The 17973-nt window shown below is 35.5% G+C and overlaps 1 protein-coding gene across 8 annotated transcripts in view; it reads left to right on the forward strand.

The window, feature by feature from the left end:
* Positions 1-17616, forward strand: part of MIA2 (MIA SH3 domain ER export factor 2) — a 135238-nt gene extending 117622 nt beyond the window's left edge. For all 8 annotated transcript variants that reach the window (XM_074213431.1, XM_074213427.1, XM_074213429.1 and 5 more), the window contains 3 exons: positions 13496-13554; positions 15835-16066; positions 17064-17616. In XM_074213431.1, the coding sequence (XP_074069532.1) occupies positions 13496-13554; positions 15835-16066; positions 17064-17230 (458 nt within the window). In that variant the 3' untranslated portion in view covers positions 17231-17616. The remainder of the gene's footprint in view (positions 1-13495; positions 13555-15834; positions 16067-17063) is intronic.
* Positions 17617-17973: the final 357 nt, after the last annotated feature.

Here is a 17973-nt window from a genome sequence, read left to right on the forward strand (position 1 = left end):
AAAACCCAGCAAAACCAGATAAATTGTGATTGTTTTCATGACACAAGTGTCCCATACTTAATACAAAAGTTTAAATACAACTTAATACAAACTTAATACAAAAGTTTAAAACATCATTCATTAAAATAGTTGAGTTTCTGTAATTCATTTGAGGTTACATTGTGCTGTAGTATAAAAACCACTACTGGAACAAGTTCCCTTGGTGTTTAGTACTTGTTCTGACATTGTGATTCTTTGGACAAATCAACCTTTCTGTTTTTGGATTTCTCAGTTGTAAAATTAAGAGTATAGATTAGGTAATGGTTTAAGATCAGCTACAAAATTATGAGCTGAAGTTTAGCAATTTGAACATAATACTTTAAAGACACTTGCACAGAAAAAAATTTATTAAAAATATGCTTCTTCAAATGCCCAAAACAAATCTACATTGACATCATGGGCAGTCAAAAGAAGAGAGTCATTATAATTAAGCACTCAAATTCTAAGAAGTAAATCATAGCCTTTGTTTGTTAGCAGAACAGTATTGTAATGTTTTTTCTTGTTGATAGTCTAAGTTTACATTTGTATTTCATGATAGTTTTAGCCATTAAAACATTTTAAACCAATATAGAAGTTCTATTTGTAATTTTCAAAGTTTACTAGGGAGAGAACATTGTACCTTTTACTTTTTTAGTAGTTTGCCCATTGTGACATTGCAGCTTTTTTTTCTTCAACAGGAATTGCAAGCAAGAGTCATAGTAAATTTAGAAGGCATGATTAGTCTTACTATTATTTTTTTTTTATTGATTCCTGGAAAATTTGTAAAAAAACTGAAAATAATTCTTCACGTATATATTAAACAATTCTTGGTTTATAGGTGACCTATTTATATTAGGTGACTATTGGTATGTGATTCAATATCTTTCTTGTCCTTTTTCCCTTCTCTCTCTTTCTTGCAGCATTATCTTTTTCTCTTGTAAAGAAAAATTATACGAGAGCTTTTACTGATCAAATTGAAAGCATAACAATTAGACAAAAGATGAAAAATTTGCAGAGATTTTTATAAAAAATACAAAGTAGAAATGGCTTTAAAAAGGATAAATTGGGAAAAGTAGATGGACTAAACCAAGTATGTACAAGAGTTCCATATTAAAGTCAGTGAGAGTTTTGTCTCTTCCTTCCCTATTCTGATTCCTTCAATTTCTTTTTCTTATTACTGAAGCTGAACATTTCTAATATGTTATTGAATAGTAGTGGTGATAATGGGCATCCTTGTTTCACCCTTTATTTTATTGGGAATGCCTCTAACCTATCCCCATTGCATATAATGCTTGTTGATGGTCTCAGATAGATACTGTTTATTATTCTGAGGAACAATCCATTTATTCCTACACTCTCCAGTGTTTTTATAGGAATGAGTGCTGTATTTTGTCCAAAGCTTTTTCAGCATCTATTGATATGATTGTATGATTTCTGATAGGTTTGTTGTTGATATAATTAATTATACTGACAGTTTTCCTAATAGTGAACCAACCTTGCATTCCTGGGATAAATCCTACTTGGTCATAATATATTATCCTAGTGATAACTTGTTGTAGTCATTTTGCGAAGATTTTATTTAATATTTTTGCATCTATATTCATCAGGAAGATAGGTCTATAATTTTCTTACTCTGTTTTCATTCTTCCTGGTTTAGATATCAGCACCATATTGGTGACATAGAAAGAGTTAGGCAGAGTTCTGTCATCACCTATTTTTCCAGATAGTTTATATAGAATTGGAACCAGTTGTTCCTTAAATGTTTGATAGAATTCACTTGGGATTCCATCTGGCCCTGGTGATTTTTTTCTTAGGGTGTTCAATAATGGCTTGTTGAATTTCTTTTTTTGAGATAGGGTTATTTAGGTATTTAATTTCCTCTTCATTTAACCTGGGCAACTTATATTTTTGTAAGTATTCATCCATTTCATTTAGATTATCAAGTTTATTGGCATAGAGTCGTGCAAAATAATTCCAAATTATTATTTTAATTTCCTCTTCATTGGTGGTGACTTCACCTTTTTTCATTTATGATACTAGCAATTTGGTTTTCTTTTCTTTACTCAAATTGACCAAAGCTTTATCAATTTTATTGTTTTTTTCATAACGCCTTTTTTTTTTTTTAAAGTTTTTGCTAGGTAATGGTTGGTTAAGTGGCTTTGCCCAAGGCCAACACAGGTAATTATTTAGTGTTTGAGGCTGGATTTGAACTCAGGTACTCCTGACTCCAGGGCTGGTGCTCTAGCCACTGTGCCACCTAGCTGCTCCCATAATACCAACTCTTGGTTTTATTTATTAGTTCAATAGTTTTCTTGATTTCGATTTTATTAATTTCTCCTTTAATTTTTAGAATTTCTAGTTTGGTATTTAACTGGGGGGGGTTAATTTTTTTTCCTCTAATTTTTTTAGTTGCATATTTAGTTCATTGATTTACTATTTCTCTTAATTTGTTCATATAAGCATTTAAAGATATAATATATTCCCTGACAGCCGCCTTGAATGTATCCCATAGGTTTTGGTATATTGGTTCATTATTGTCATCTAGGATAAAATAATTAATTCTTCCTATAATTTGTTGTCTGGTCTACTCATTCTTTAAAATGAGGTTATTCAATTTCCAATTAGTTTTGGCTCTATATCTCCCTGGCCTAATATTACACATGATTTTTATTGCATTATGATCTGAGAAAGATGTATTCACTATTTCTGCCTTTCTACAATTGATTATTAGGTTTTTATGTCCTAGTACATGGTCAATTTTTGAAACACAATAACTTCTTCCTATACTTTTATGAGAATAATCTGTGCATACACTGAAGCATTAGAATGGAATAAGCAGGCTCCCACAAGTGCTGTTACACAGTACAACTACTTCTTTAACATCATCCATCTCATATTATGCATCTGTATGTTTATCAAACATGTAGGTATATATGTGTGTATGTATATTTATATCTTAAACAATCCAAAAATAGGGGGTAGCCAGTACATCAGTAAAGAGATAATTTCTGTTTGTTAAAATGTAACATTTCATTTTTGACAGTATTACTTATATTTATTATGTCCAATGCTTTCCAACTCTTTCTCAAAAAAATAGTTTTTTGGCTAGATATTTTCTTTATTATTTTATTATATTTTTCCAATTATTGACAAAGGTAGTTCTTCCATTTGGAAGTTTATGAATTCCACATTTTCCTCCCACCTTTCCTTCTCTCCCCACCCCACCCCCACCCCCCCGCCAGCAGTGAACAGTCTGGTAAAAGTTATACATATACAGTAGTGTTTTATATATTTCCATATTAGTCATGTCATGAAAGAGGAATTAGAACTAAGGAGGGAAAAAAACATGAGAAAGAAAGAAAAATCATAAGAGAAGTTTTAAAAACTTAACATAGATAGTATATTTTGCTCTTCATTCAGACTCCAGTTTTTTTTAGGTTTGGGGGGTTTTTTTTAGGTTTTTTTTTTCTGCAAAGCAAATGGGGTTAAGTGGCTTGCCCAAGGCCACACAGCTAGGTCATTATTAAGTGTCTGAGACCGGATTGGAACCCAGGTACTCCTGACTCCAGGGCCTGTGCTTTATCCACTTATGCCACCTAACCACCCCTAGACTCCAGTTTTTTCTCTGAATGTGGATGACATTTCTATAACAGGTCTCTTAGGATTGCCCTAGCAGTATAAACTGCTGAGAGGAACTGCATCCATCAGAGTTGTTCAGCCTACAGTGTTTTTGTTAATGTGTACAATGTTCTCTTGGTTCTGCTTACTTCAGTTCATTCAAGTCTTTCCATGCTTTTCTGAAGTCCTTTTTCATGATATCCTCCATAATAGTCATACACCATAACTGGTTCTGCCATTCCCCAATTAATGGGCATTCCTTCAATTTCCAATTCTTTGGCCACTACATAGGAGTTGCTATAAATATTTTTGTACATGTGGGATTTTTTCTATTTTTTTTATGATTTCTTTGGTTATAGACCTAGTAGAGGTATTGCTGAATCAAAGGGTATGCACAGTTTTATTGCTATTTGGACATAGTTCCAAATTTCTCTTGGATGGTCAGATCCATTCACAACTCCACCAACAGTACATTAGAGTCCCAGTTTCCCCACATCCTCTCCAACATTGATAATTTTCTGTTTTGGTCATCTTACCTAATCATAATTAGATGTAATCATCATCTTATCTAAATATTCTGCTTTTGAAGAAGACCACAACATCAGGGAGGTGACACTATGACAAGCACATAAATTGGATTTGAGTGAGGGGGTACTGTAAGTCACCAGCCTCACTTTCTCCTCCAGAGCCATCTGGGTCCAGAGACCAGATATGAATCAGGACGGTTGGAGATGGCCATGGTTTGGAGGCAGTCAAGGTTAAGTGACACAAAGGTCACAAAGGTCACAAAGCTAGTAAGTGGCAAGTGACTTGAGAACAGATTTGAACTCCTATCCTCCTGACTCTGAGGCCAACACTATCCACTGCACCACCCAGCTGCCCATTTAATCATCATTGTTTAGAGAAATGCATAATTAGTTATGATTTAGAGCATTGGTTCATGATATAAATAATATAGCTTTATTTATTAAATAGCTTTAATTTCTTCATCTGAAAACTGCCTGTTCATATCCTTTGACCATTTACTAATTGAAAAATGACTTATAATCTTACAAATTTGATTTAGTTCTCTATATATTTTAGAAAGGAGTCCTTTATAAGAATCAGAATCACTATGAAAAATTGTTTTTCATCTTTCTATATTCTAATCTTGGTTGCATTTTTTTATTTATGCAAAAAATTTTAATTTAATACAGTCAAGGGGCAGCTTGGTTAGTGCAGTGGATAAAGCACCAACCCTGGAGGCAGTAGAAACTGAGTTCAATTTCAGCCTCAGACACTAAATGACTACCTAGCTATGTGACCTTGGGCAAGTCACTTAAACCCCCCCCCCAAAAAAAATTAATGTAGTCAAAAAATCTATTTTGTAATTTATAACATTCTCTATCTCCTGTTGGTTTTAAACTTCTACCTTCTCCATAGAGATAAGCAAATAAAGTATTTCTTGTTTTCTTAATACAGTCTTCAAGTTTTTTACATCTCATTCTTTACTCCTAGACCATATTTTCCAATATGGTCCTCCTCACCTGTGTCTACCCATTTTCTTTATTCTGAAATTACATATTATCAGTGTAGGAAAATATATAGGTATTCAGTAAATTTTGTTTACCAAAAGATATTCATCTTATATCTATAGACTTTGATCTTTTTGCTTATAAGATATGTCTTTCATTGTTTTTCTCCAAAGTCATTATTTAATTTTTGCTATCATCTAAAAATTTTGCTTTCCAAATTCTCTTCCTCAACCCCTCTCCCACCATTAAAAAAATCAAGGAACATATCAGTTATACATTTGAAGTCTTAACAAAACATTTTCGTATTTGCCATGTTCCCCCTCCCCCATTGATTTTCTTACGATATTTGCTGCTTAATAATAATAAAATTGGTAGGTTAAAGAACTGTTATTCTTCCAAATAGTTTTACAAAATGATGGACCATATTATAGCTTTATCAATCATACATGTGTGCCTAATTTCCCACAATCTTTAACATTTACTATTTTATCTTTTGCCAGCTTTGCCAGCCTAATAGGAATGAAGTGAAAACTCAGTTATTTTAATTTATTTAATTTAATTTTAATTTATGTAATTAATTTAATTTATTAGTGATTTGGAGTGTTCTTTTATATGACTTAATATCTTTGTATTCTTTTGAACACTGCTTTTTTACTTCCTTTAATCACTTGGAGAATATCTCATATATTTGATTATCCTCTTCTCCCTTGTTTAGAGGTTTTTTTCCTAGTAACCATCTTCTCTTTTTATTCTAACTGCATTGACTTTGTTCATGAAAAATTTTAAATTTTGTGCATTAAAAATAGTCTGCTCTCTCTCTTAAGAATTCACTTAGTCTCCAGCCAATTAGATAGTACAACAGAAAGACCACACAGGACCTGAGTTCAAATCCTGTTTAACCCTGAGCAAATCAGTTTTCCTCTCTGTTCATCTCAGTTTCTTCAGTTGTAACCTGGAGCTCATCATGGTATTTACCTCCCTGATATCATGAGAGAAATTCCGAGAAACAAAGTTCCAAGCTTGATCTATTTATTAGCAAGGCTAGCAGTTGCCAGTAAATAAAGTCATGCAATAATCAAAGACTCCCAAGTGAGGGCTGACAGGGTCATTTATAGTGATTAACAGTATGACACAACAAAATCTTGAGTAACATAGGTGTGCCTTCTTTTGATTGCCTTGACATTATATCATTTGGATCCCTCCTTCTGAAACTTCCTTAACCATAAACCAGACATGTGATAAGGATTTGGGAGTGGCTACAACACTTTGAATTAGCCTAACCTTTAAATTAAGTAAGTTTTCTACAGCATGAGAATGGTACATGAACAGTTACAAGGGTAAAGGTACAAGTCTCAAGGGTGGAGGTACAAGTTACTAGATTAGGATGGAGATGCAAGTTATAAGAATGGAATGTACCCCTAGTGACTTGAGGTTATCTGAGAAAACTTGCAAGAGTAAGGTTCAGTTAGGGAAATATTAAATCTTATCTTTATTGAGTCTCCAAAATAGAATTAAAAATTAATTTTCAGTTTCAGCAGTATCATTTTGAAGCTCAAATGAGATATTTGTAAATTGCTTGGTGCATAAAAGACTTTTTTTAGTTGTTGTTTTTTTTGCAAGGTAAATGGGTTTAAGTGGCTTGCCCAAGGCCACACAGCTAGGTAATTATTAAGTGTCTGAGGCTGGATTTGAACTCAGGTACCCCTGACTCCAGGGCTGGTGCTCTATCCACTGCACCACCTAGCTACCCATAATAGACTTTTAATGAATCCTTCCTTCCTATCTTCCCATCAATAAGGGATCAGGCGGCGTCTCCCTGCTCCGCTAGCTCACGGCCCGCATGGCTGGGCTGGAGAGGCCGGGGAGGGGGGCAGGGTTCAGGACAAGCTGCTCATGGGTTCTGGAGGCAGGAGCCGAGCCAGGGCCTGAGGACTATGCGGGTAGAGAGGAGCAGCCTTTTAAAAAGAGTGAAGAACTTTCTACCTTATATGGAGCAGGCGAACAACAAATTAAGAGAGGAAATGGCAGCAGGGCCCCCAGGCCTATTTAATATTGATAATGTAGAGGACTCTCTGGAAAAAGTCATTGAAAAGCATGTGGTGGGGCAGCTAGGTGGCGTAGTGGATAAAGCACTGGCCCTGGAGTCAGGGGTACCTGGGTTCAAATCTCAGACACTTAATAATTACCTAGCTGTGTGGCCTCGGGCAAGCCTCAACTCCATTTGCCTTGCAAAAACCTAAAAAAAAAAAACAACAAAAAAAAGAAAAGAAAAGAAAAGGATGTGGCTGTGGTGGAAGTCAGCAGCTCTGATTCTGAAAAACTTGGTTCAGGAGAAAGTTCTGAATCTGAGGATGAAAGCAGCATGCAGCTGGAGAGGTCACCGTGGAGAATATGAAGCTTTCTCAACTGAGAGGAAGAAAAGGCAAGATAGAAATTTTGGACAATTGAACAACTAAATAGGTGAATCTTCCCATATTTGGCCACGTGTGTGCCTGCTCATGGGCCTGGTGCCACATTTGGGAAAACCCACAGCCCTCCACTTCAGGCATCATCTGTGTGACTGACTAGTTTCCATTTCATGGGACATCAGCCCCTACTTCTGTATATGTTGTATATAGTCCACTATAGTGATACATAAAAATCAACTTTTCTAGCCCCTCATCTAGGGCCTGGCATGGAATCAAATGGCCCTAAATAAATGCTCTTAAAAATAAAAAAAAGTAAGGGATCAGTGGAAGAATTGTCTTGTTGATTGAAGACCAAGTTGAGACTGCACCCTTGTGGGCAGAACTGAGGTCATCTCTGGTTAGAATTGTATGGACCTTGGGAGCTAGCAACAGTATTTGGCAAGGAGTGAGCATTTATTAAAAATGTTTATTGATTACTATCTCACATGTGCATTTAGTTGGCATATCATTCTCACCTCCACATCTATCACACATTTCTTCTTTCTACTCACATAGCCACTTATCTTAATACAGACTGTCATCACTGCTCACTGTTGTTTAGGCTCAGTATTGGGACAATGGGACATTCATAGGTCATTCAGTTACAAAAGGAGATTTACTCAGCCATTAAAAAGAGAGAATATTTAGAAAAGAATTCTGCAGCATTTATCTGAATTAGAGGGAACTTAAAGGGTTAAGAACACAGGAAATTGTATCTAGGCCAGACATCAGAGAGTTCTGACCTTTAGGACATCATCTGCTAATTCTGAAGGGCTCTGACTTCTTATGGTTGGGCTGTTTTATACCTTCAGGAAACCAGGAAGTCAAGGTCCTAAGATCAGAGACCACCAGGAAGCTCTAGTGGAAGTAGCCCTTGAGTCTAATTAAGTCCCAGAGAACTTTTTTTTTTTGCAATAAAGCCCCCTAAACTAGCCTAACCTATATGTAGGATACAAGGAAACTCTGGTAGATAGTGATCTTGTTCTTCTTCCATGTGCCTGCCATTATAATTTTACAAAAGTTCATGTCTGATCCCCAGTAAACTACTATTGTTTCTTATTACCTGCAGAATCAAATTTAATATATTCTGGCACTTCTGTTCAGTACAACCTGGCCCCTTTCTACCTTTTCATTTTTTACATTTCTCCTCTCCTCCTTTTTTGGTCTAGCTACACTGATCTATTTGCTATTGCTCACATATGGGCTTCAACTCCCATTCCAGTTCCTTTGAAATGTATGCCCCCATTTCTGAAATGCCTTCTCTCTGAGCTTTTGCTTTCTGGAATCCCTAGTTTCTTTCAGAATTCAGCTCTGCTGTAGGATTTTCCTGGACACCCCAACTTGCTAGTGCCTTCCCATACAAGGTTGCCTTGTTTGTATGTATATGTTGTGTCTCCCATTAGAATGTAAGCTTTTTGGGGGTGCTAGGTAGCTCAGTAGATAAATCACTGGCCCAGGAGTCAGGAGTACCTGGGTTCAAATCTGGTCTCAGACACTTAATAATTACCTAGCTGTGTGGTCTTGGGCAAGCCACTTATTTGCCTTGCAAAAACCTTAAAAAAAAAAAGTAAGCTTTTTGAGAATGGAGATTGTTTTACTTTTATTAGCATAACGTCAACCTTAAAAAATGCTTGTTGATTGGTTGAGAATGGTATGCATTTAAGAACTGATATTTATATGGCATTTATCTTTATACAGATCTAAGCTTCACCCATCATTTACAGAAACTCTGAGAACAAGTACTTAGGTATTATTAGCCCCATTTAGCATATGAGAGACTGAGACTAAGAAGTTTATGAATTTGACTTAATCGTGTACCTAATTAGTTTCTGTATGAGGAATTGTGATTGGAACTCAGGTTTTTTTAAACTTCAAGTTTTCTGCTCTTTCAATGGATCTTGTGTGGTCATTACTCAGTAAGTAAAATGAATGACTCAATAATTCCTACAGAGTTCAAATGATTGAAATACCTTATTGTCAGGTAACTGAAGCTTAAATGTGAAGTTTTCTAAAATGCCTGTATACTTTTTTCTTATCTAAAACAGTGTACTGAATGCAATTTCATTTTATGACTATGCTTTCTTATACTAGATAGGTTTTTTGGTTTCTTTTGAAGTTAGCTGGCATCGGGGCAGCTAGGTGGCAGGTGGCGCAGTGGATAAAGCACCAGCCCTGACTTACCTGGGTTCAAATCCGGTCTCAGACACTTAATAATTACCTAGCTGTGTGGCCTTGGGCAAGCCACTTAACCCCATTTGTCTTGCAAAAACCTAAAAAAAAAAGTTAGCTGGCCACTGGTTTTGGTCTTTGCATTTCCCTGTAACACATCCTCTAATTTTCTTCTCTCTGCTCTATGGTTTTTCTATTTCTAATTTTTCTGTAAGTAGGCTTGTGGCCTGGAAAACCAGAAAACTAAGAAATTTTGGGTTAACTGAGAGTCAAGGAAGCTGTTAAGCTCCTTTGGAGGAAAAGACTATGAGTGGCTAAGACTTGAAGAACACTATTTCGGATGCCCAGAGGCCCTTTTCTCTTGGTTTGGGTTCAGGGCTATCTTCTAGCAATTGGAGATTGCTGGAATTCTGACCTCTGAATGGAGAGTTACTGTTATCACTTCATTGCCCTGTCCCTCCATTGACAGCTCTGTTCTGCCTCATTACTTGCTTTGTTGGTTACCTTTTTAATTCTTCTTTTCCTTTAGTTAAATTCTGAGAAGCTTTTGAAATTTAAATAAGGTTTTAAACTGCCATCCTAACTCCAGAAAAAGAAGCTTTGCTTAAGACTGGTACTTTGGTCTATGAAATTAACTGATTCTCACTCTGTTAAAAAGTATAGGGAATGTTGGAGAAAGGTACAGTTTGAACAATAGGAGAGCTTCTCAGGTTATTCTGCATCATGTCCGTACCAAAATAACTTATTCTTTTGTTGAAGTGAATTCTTAGAGCATCAGTTAATGTGAAAGTACAGCAGCCTCCCAAGTTCCTTCTTCCTACTTTCAGACACACACAGGGTCATGTGACCATTTCATTCCATTCTAGGCTTAATGTTGGGGAATTGGGGTTTCTGATAGTTTTAGTCTGAGGGCCCATGGGTGTTTTCTGTTAATATCAGTCTGCCATCCTTCAGTTAGCCTTTAGAAAAGGTATTACCTAAGCTAAGAGGCAGGAGTGGACAGAAAGCTGACTTTGAAGCCATGAAGACCTATGATTCTGGTCAAATCACTTAATTTCTTAGTGCTCTGGAAAGCTCTGGAAGACCATAAGTTACAGAGTTGATGCCAGATAGAATTGGTAAAAAGAATTTTCTCACCGAATTGTTCCCTGTAGCAATTAAATCTCAAGCCTATTTCTTATCCCCACCTCCCCCATTTACCATATCATTTCCTTTAAGATGGTATTACAAGATCATTTGGTATAAACCATTTCTTCAGAGCAGAGGTCTGTGTTGGAACATAAGTTGCAATTCTTTTCATGGTATACTTTTTGCAAATGTTTATCTCAAGCAATAGAAGGCAAGCAAATACCTCATGAAATTGCATTTCTTATTATGTTTGGATACATAGCAAGATCAATTCTGCCAATTCTTTTATCAGACTCTTGAGTTAATCTTTCCATTTTAGTTTCTAGGTGTAATCTCCTTGTATCTTCTAGTTTCATCTACAGCAGAAATATCAAGATTAGTATAGTTCAAATCCTCCAGTAGTCTATACACATCTTGGTCACTGGTCAAGAATCTTGAATTTAGAATGCCACCATCTCTACAACAGAAGGAGGCTACACATAAGCCATGTTGTACACGTCTTCATTTCAAGAGTTAGCATGGCCAACCCTCTAGCACTTATCCTCTAATTAGCTGGGATGATTCTTGGAAAGCAGATGTGCTCTGTTGCTGTATCCACTTTGAAACCTGACCAGCATGGCAGATCCTGGGCGATCTTGCTCTCTGCTGGCACAGTTTTCAAGAACCTTAGTCACAATCACACCCAAAGAGGCACAGTAGTAAAAAAAAAAATCCTTTTTCTCTACCAGAAGATTCATTTGGAAGTTTTACTCTTTTTTTGTTTTGGGGGAAAAGTGATCTTGAGTACTGAGAGAAGTCTGTTTATAAGTGCAAGTTTCCAGTGTTAGCCACAGCTGTATCTAATCTGTTTTCTTCTGTGAGCTTAGATTCTCTCAATGACCATCCAGCTGTGGGACCTTGTCACTTCATCTACTCTTTTCTTCCCAGTCTCAGTTGTAGTCAGTCCTTCCCTGCTGCTGCCTTGGCTCTTTAGTTTTCATCTCTTCCCTAAGTTTACCTGCAAATATGGTTGTGCACAGTGAGGTCTCCATTGAAATCAGAAAATACCATGGAAATGGGATTAGAAGAAAAGTTTATTAATAAATATAATTAGCATGATCTCATTCTTAAAAGCAGAACTGCCTATTAAGCTGTCAAATCACTGTGTTAACTTACATGGTTATCTTTTCATTTTAGGTAAAAGTGACTTCATATTTTACCACTAGCACAGTTGTAATTTTAAGATGCCAGTTATGATTGTATGAATTATAATGCTTTTTAAAAGAATTTTGAGGGGCAGCTAGGTGTTGCAGTGGATAGAGCACTGGACCTGGAGTCAGGAGGACCTGAGTTCAAATATGGACTCGGATACTTAGTAATTACCTTAGCTGTGTGACCTTAGGCGAGTCATTTAACCCCACTACCTTGCAAAAAACTAAACTAAAATAAAATTGATTTTGAATTCAGATTTGAAATACAGGGTGTAAGCAACAAAATGCCCTCACCTGCACATTTAATCATGAGACAGACAAGGTCAGATGGTTTTAAGCAATGAATGGGTTGGATTAGTTCCCACAACTGTTTGGTGAGAATCATCTAAACATGATCCAGACAAGGTCAGGGTGATGTAAGAGTTAACTTTTCATAAATGCTTAGAGAAACTAGTCAGGACCAGCTAAGGTCAAAGAAGTTAAGTTTGCAGGTAGAAAAGAATGAACAGAGACAGCAAAAAAGGGAGGGGGAATGAAGGGGGAGCTGGTCCTAACTTATCAAAGACTTACATAAAATGGAATGCATGAAGAGGAAAAAGGAATATATTAAGGAAAGGTACATCAGGAAGATCGTAACCTGGAAGAGTTAGACCAGTCTAACTCTTGGAAGGGAGAGACTGAAGGAATTGTATCATATCAATCCTATTAAAGCTTCTTCTGTACCCAGTGCTCTCACCCCCCCTCCCCTTTAAGGAGTGGAACCCCCTCTGGCCAGAGTTGGAGGATTTCTTGCTACCATAAACTGTGTATTAAATTGTGTCAAACCTGTTTCCTAACAAAGAGCTCTGAGTCATAGAGGATTATATCCATTAGATTGATTTTTTTTTTCCTTCTCAATTGCTAATCTGCAGTACACAGTGTAGGAGGAAGAAAGGTTTGAGAAATAATAGAAGCAAGCTGCCCACCAAGGTCAAAAATCTTTCCTTGACTTCCCTAGCAGGGTTACCTGGAGATAGCTGAAAGAATCACCACCACCCACATCCACTGCAGTTTGGGGGATTTTTTGTTTTGTTTTTTTGTTTTCTTCTGGGTCCTTGAAAGCTCTTTGTTTCATAACAAAATGTGTGCTACTACCACTGTGATGGGTAATAAGAGAATAAAATTGCATTTTGTGACATTATCCTTTAAAGAATAATATTAAAATAATGATTAAAAACTATAATGGGGGGGGTAGCTAGGTGGCACAGCATGTAGATCACCAGCCCTGGAGTCAGGAGTACCTGGGTTCAAATGTGGCCTCAGACACTTAATTACCTAGCTGTGTGACCTTGGGCAAGCCACTTAACTCCATTGTCTTGCAAAAAAACAAAGGAAAAAACTATAATCTGTTTATCATTGTTTAACTGTCTAGATGAGATGGCATCCTCAGAAATAGAATCCAGCAGGAATGATACCAAAGATGATTTTGGTGTAAGTACTGAAAACGTAATTTTATCCTAAAATTTAGCATCCCATTAATCTTGAAAGCTACCTCATTTTTAAGAGTTTATAATGTACCTATTTAAAATTATAATTGTGTTGGTATCTTCTGACCTGTCTTAGGAATTTTGTTTATAGATTTTGAGCTGTTCTTATTCTTAAGTGAACTTAAGCTTCCTTTTGGTTTTTCTTTGAATGTACATTTAATCTTATTCTAATAGTATTTATTTAATTTACTTCTATTATTTATCTATTATAATAAATGTATTATTGTTTGATCATATTTTAATTAATATTTAAGTATATTATTTTTAAAAATTAGTAATCTTGATTTTGGTCATATTGGAAATGCAGCCATAAAGATCTTGTGTGTTTCCCAGGATACTCACTACAAAGGAATGCTTTTTAGAGTTACTTCTTTGTGCTCTTGCATTCTAATTATATGTTCTCTCTTTAGGTAATATATCATTTTGTTGATTAAAGCTATTTTCTGTCTAGTTAATGAACTATGCCTGAATAAAGAGCTACAAAGTGTATTATCAGAAAAAAATTGTGAAATCTTCTCACGAGATATTTTAGAATAACACAGACATCTATCTAGGATGTCTTCCTTGCTTCCCAGATTGTTGTGGGGTTTTTTTTAATCATGTACCCTTATCAGGAAGAAAAACTTGAATATTCATTCATTGAACAGTCAAAATATAAGTATATTTATAAATTAATTCATTTTCTACTATATTAATATTTGCATATATTATGAAGCTTACACAAAGTAGAAAGTTTAAAGGACAAGATAAATATGGATTAAAATTGATTCTAGAATCATAGGGAACTACTAGAATTTATAGTTAGGAAGAGTGACATGGGGAGACACTTTAGGAAAATCACTTTGGGAGCTATTTGGAATATGGATTATAAACGGAGGAAACAGTGGGGAAAATGAGGTAAGACACTTGAGATAATCTAGGTCAGATATGGTAAGCATTTTGGCAAGGTGAAGAAAAAGAACTAAATATGTGTGAGATGTGTTGTGAAGGTAGAAACAAGATCTGGAAGTTGATTAGCTACATGAGGTGAGGGAAAGTGAGAAGTCAGGGTTACTAAACATCACAGCTGCAAACTCAGATAACTTGGAAGGTGCTGGTGCCCTCAGCAGAAACTGGCCAATTGGGAACATGTTGATAAATCAAGTTCAAAATAACCAATAGGCAGGAAGTAATTTGGTCCTGGAGTTCAGGGAAAATGCTACAGATATATACACAGATCTGGGGATTATCTGCAGAGATGATAATTTAATCCACTGGAATTGATGAAGTCAAAATATGTATGTAGAGAAGAGGGTACTGAACAGAGTTCTGGGCTACCCACAGATCAACAATATGATATGGATTATAATCCAGCAAAGGAACCAAGAGGGAACAATCAGACTGGCAAAAGAAGAACCAGGAGAGAAAAGTTATGAACACCCAGAGAGGAGACTAGATATTCAGGAGGAATGAGTAGTGTGAAATGGCTAAAGCTAAGTCAACAAGAATGATTGGGGCGGGGTGGCTAGGTGTGCAGTAGATAAAGCACCGGCCCTGGAGTCAGGAGTACCTGGGTTCAAATCCAGTCTCAAACACTTAATAATTACCTAGCTGTGTGGCCTTGGGCAAGCCACTTAACCCCATTTGCCTTGCAAAAACCTAAAAAAAAAAAAAAAATGATTGGGGAGAAGTGATCAGATTTTTCAATTAAAAGATAACTTGGAAGGTTTAAATTGAGTGAGAAATCAAGGACAAGGAGGAGGTCAAGAACCTGGGAGGCCAAAGGTACCATTGTGTCTGGGAAAGAGGGGAATTTTATTAGAGGATAAATTGAGGCAGTTAATGTAATCATAATCCATACTTTCTGTACTGCACTGAAAAATGAAAAGAGGTGCAAGGAATTACTACTACTACTACCCCAAAGTTCAAAATTTGCTCCTATGAAAATAGGGAGAAAATAAGAATGATTTTTGCAATTCCTACTAGTGCCTGGATCAAATTAGATTTTAACATTTTTGAAGGGCCCATACCCAAGCAGCCCCTTTGGAAGCCAATGATGAGAGGGACAAGAATCCTCAAAAGTCTTCAACATCCCCCCAGAGGTCATGCCACAGCCCCCACTTTGAAAACCCATGACTTAAAGGAGGGCAAGAAAAACCATGGTCCCCTATAGACTAAGATTTTATGAAAAGGATTGTTACTTTTTTTGTCACTGTAGTTGTTTGTCATTTGTTGTTATTAACAGAATTTAAATATGCCTGACCCATCTCTCGCACCTCAAAGTGAAGTAGCTGGCCCAGGCTTTGTTCCACCACCTCTTCCTTTAGTTCGAGGCCCTTTGCCTGTAGATCCAAGAGGGTCAAAAATGAGAAGAGGACCTCCCATCACACCACCTCCTCCAGGAAGTATGTATGGACCTCCTAGGGGTTACTTTCCAGCAAGTAATTTCCCTGGCCCACCACATCTTCAATTATCAAGTATGTAACTTTTTAACTTATGTTGGTTTTGGAGAAGAAAGCATGTATCTATTTTTTTAAATATCCAGTACATATTTATTAAACATTCATTGTGTGTTGGGCATGGTTCCATAGTTAATGAAATAACATGGTTAGAATTTGTGTTTCTGTGGTATAGATTTTGAACTTACCATTTTCCCCTTGAATTTGGAAAGCTAACTTCACTTTAATGCTGGTATTTGTGTACTATTTATTCATATAAGATTGCATATTTACTTGTTGACTCCCTGTTAGAATATAAACTCTTTGAGGGAATTGATTATTTTCTTCTTTGTATTTGTATATCATTGCTTAATCATTATCAGCTTGATTTGATAATTTGCATTTACAGTAGTACTTTTGCTTTGAAACTAAAAATGTTTTAATGGATCTATTAGCCAAGAGACAGATTTATTTTGACATTTAGAGATAAATATAACTTGTATTTTGACATTTAAAATGCATTGTTTAATGAGTTTCTTGAATAGTAATTAAGATAATTGAAAATTGGGGATGATAAAAGAAAGGAAGGAAAATGTATTTCTGATCTAACTGAAGCAAAGTGACACTGGATTCCTTGTGTGAATGACATATGAAGAAAAATTCTCTTTTCTAAGACAAATTTTGACTCAGTTGTTTATGTGTCAAAATATTAGATTTTTTTTCCCTAGGGAAGAACTGTAGTTGGATTTAAAATTGTGAATGTGCCTTTATAATTATATATAAGATGTAATTGTAAATTTCATTGTTTATGAAAATCATTTGTTAAATCAACCCATTTCCATGATGATACAGTGCTTCAAGGCATGTCATCAAAATGTAATTATTCTGGTGTCAGAGAGACTTAGAGCTTCTAGTCATTGTAACAAATATGTATTGGGATGTTATTAACTAGTGACTTTTGCTGCATTTTTTTCATTTATGATGCAGTGGAGATATTTAAAGCTAAAACCGATCTTCTGCCAATTTCTTTAAACAGTGAGAAGTGTCTATCCACCCAGATCCTTTCCTCACTTTCCTTCCTCAAGAGATGGATTTTTCCCCCCACCTCCATATCCTGAAAGTAGAAACGAGCAATCTTCAGGGTTGATTCAGCCTTCAAATGAGCCTGCTGCTGATCATCAAGAGCCACAGCAAGAAACTTGACAGTTTTTTTTTGTTTCGCCAAAATTAATTTATGATGTATTTTTTAATCATCTCTCCTCAGTTTAAATAACTGCTATTACTTCAGTGGTTTTGCTCAGATTGATGCTTGATGAAATAATTTTCAATATAAAGTTTTGTAAATAAAGATGATTTAACTGAGTTTTATGAGTAAATAGCTTCCTGTTGTACAAATTTTCTTTATATATTTGAAATTTTGAATTTTAACTTGGTGGACCAGGCCACCATAATTTAAATTAAGTAATATACAAGTTTTAAGTGATCTTTTCAATCCTGGAAAATGAGGGCTTTATTTATTGTACTTTTAAGACAAAGATGAAGGTCTTGATGTTTACCCTAAATCAATAAATTTAAATTGATTTAAAAGATTTTTATGGCATTGAAAATATTAATAATTAAGTCAGATAATCTCTAATTGTGACTGCATTAGGTAGCTTTATCCAGAATAGGGGGTCATCATGGAGGTTATTATAATTCTGATTCAATATAAAAATATTCTTTTGCACATAAAACTAAAGTGACCCAAAGTAATAAAATTCCCTTAGCTTTTCAAATTGTAATTATTTACATTTCAAAAAAGAACTGGAATATGCAAGGTATGATGAGAAATTGAATATTTCAAGAAAGGTTTTAGACTAAATGACTTTTAACATCTCTTCCAACTCTAAGATTCTATTAATTAAGATTCTCTTTCATCTAGGGATAAAATTTTGCTTCATGAGCAA

This window comes from Macrotis lagotis, chromosome 1 (assembly GCF_037893015.1).
Source record: "Macrotis lagotis isolate mMagLag1 chromosome 1, bilby.v1.9.chrom.fasta, whole genome shotgun sequence".
NCBI lineage: Eukaryota > Metazoa > Chordata > Mammalia > Peramelemorphia > Peramelidae > Macrotis > Macrotis lagotis.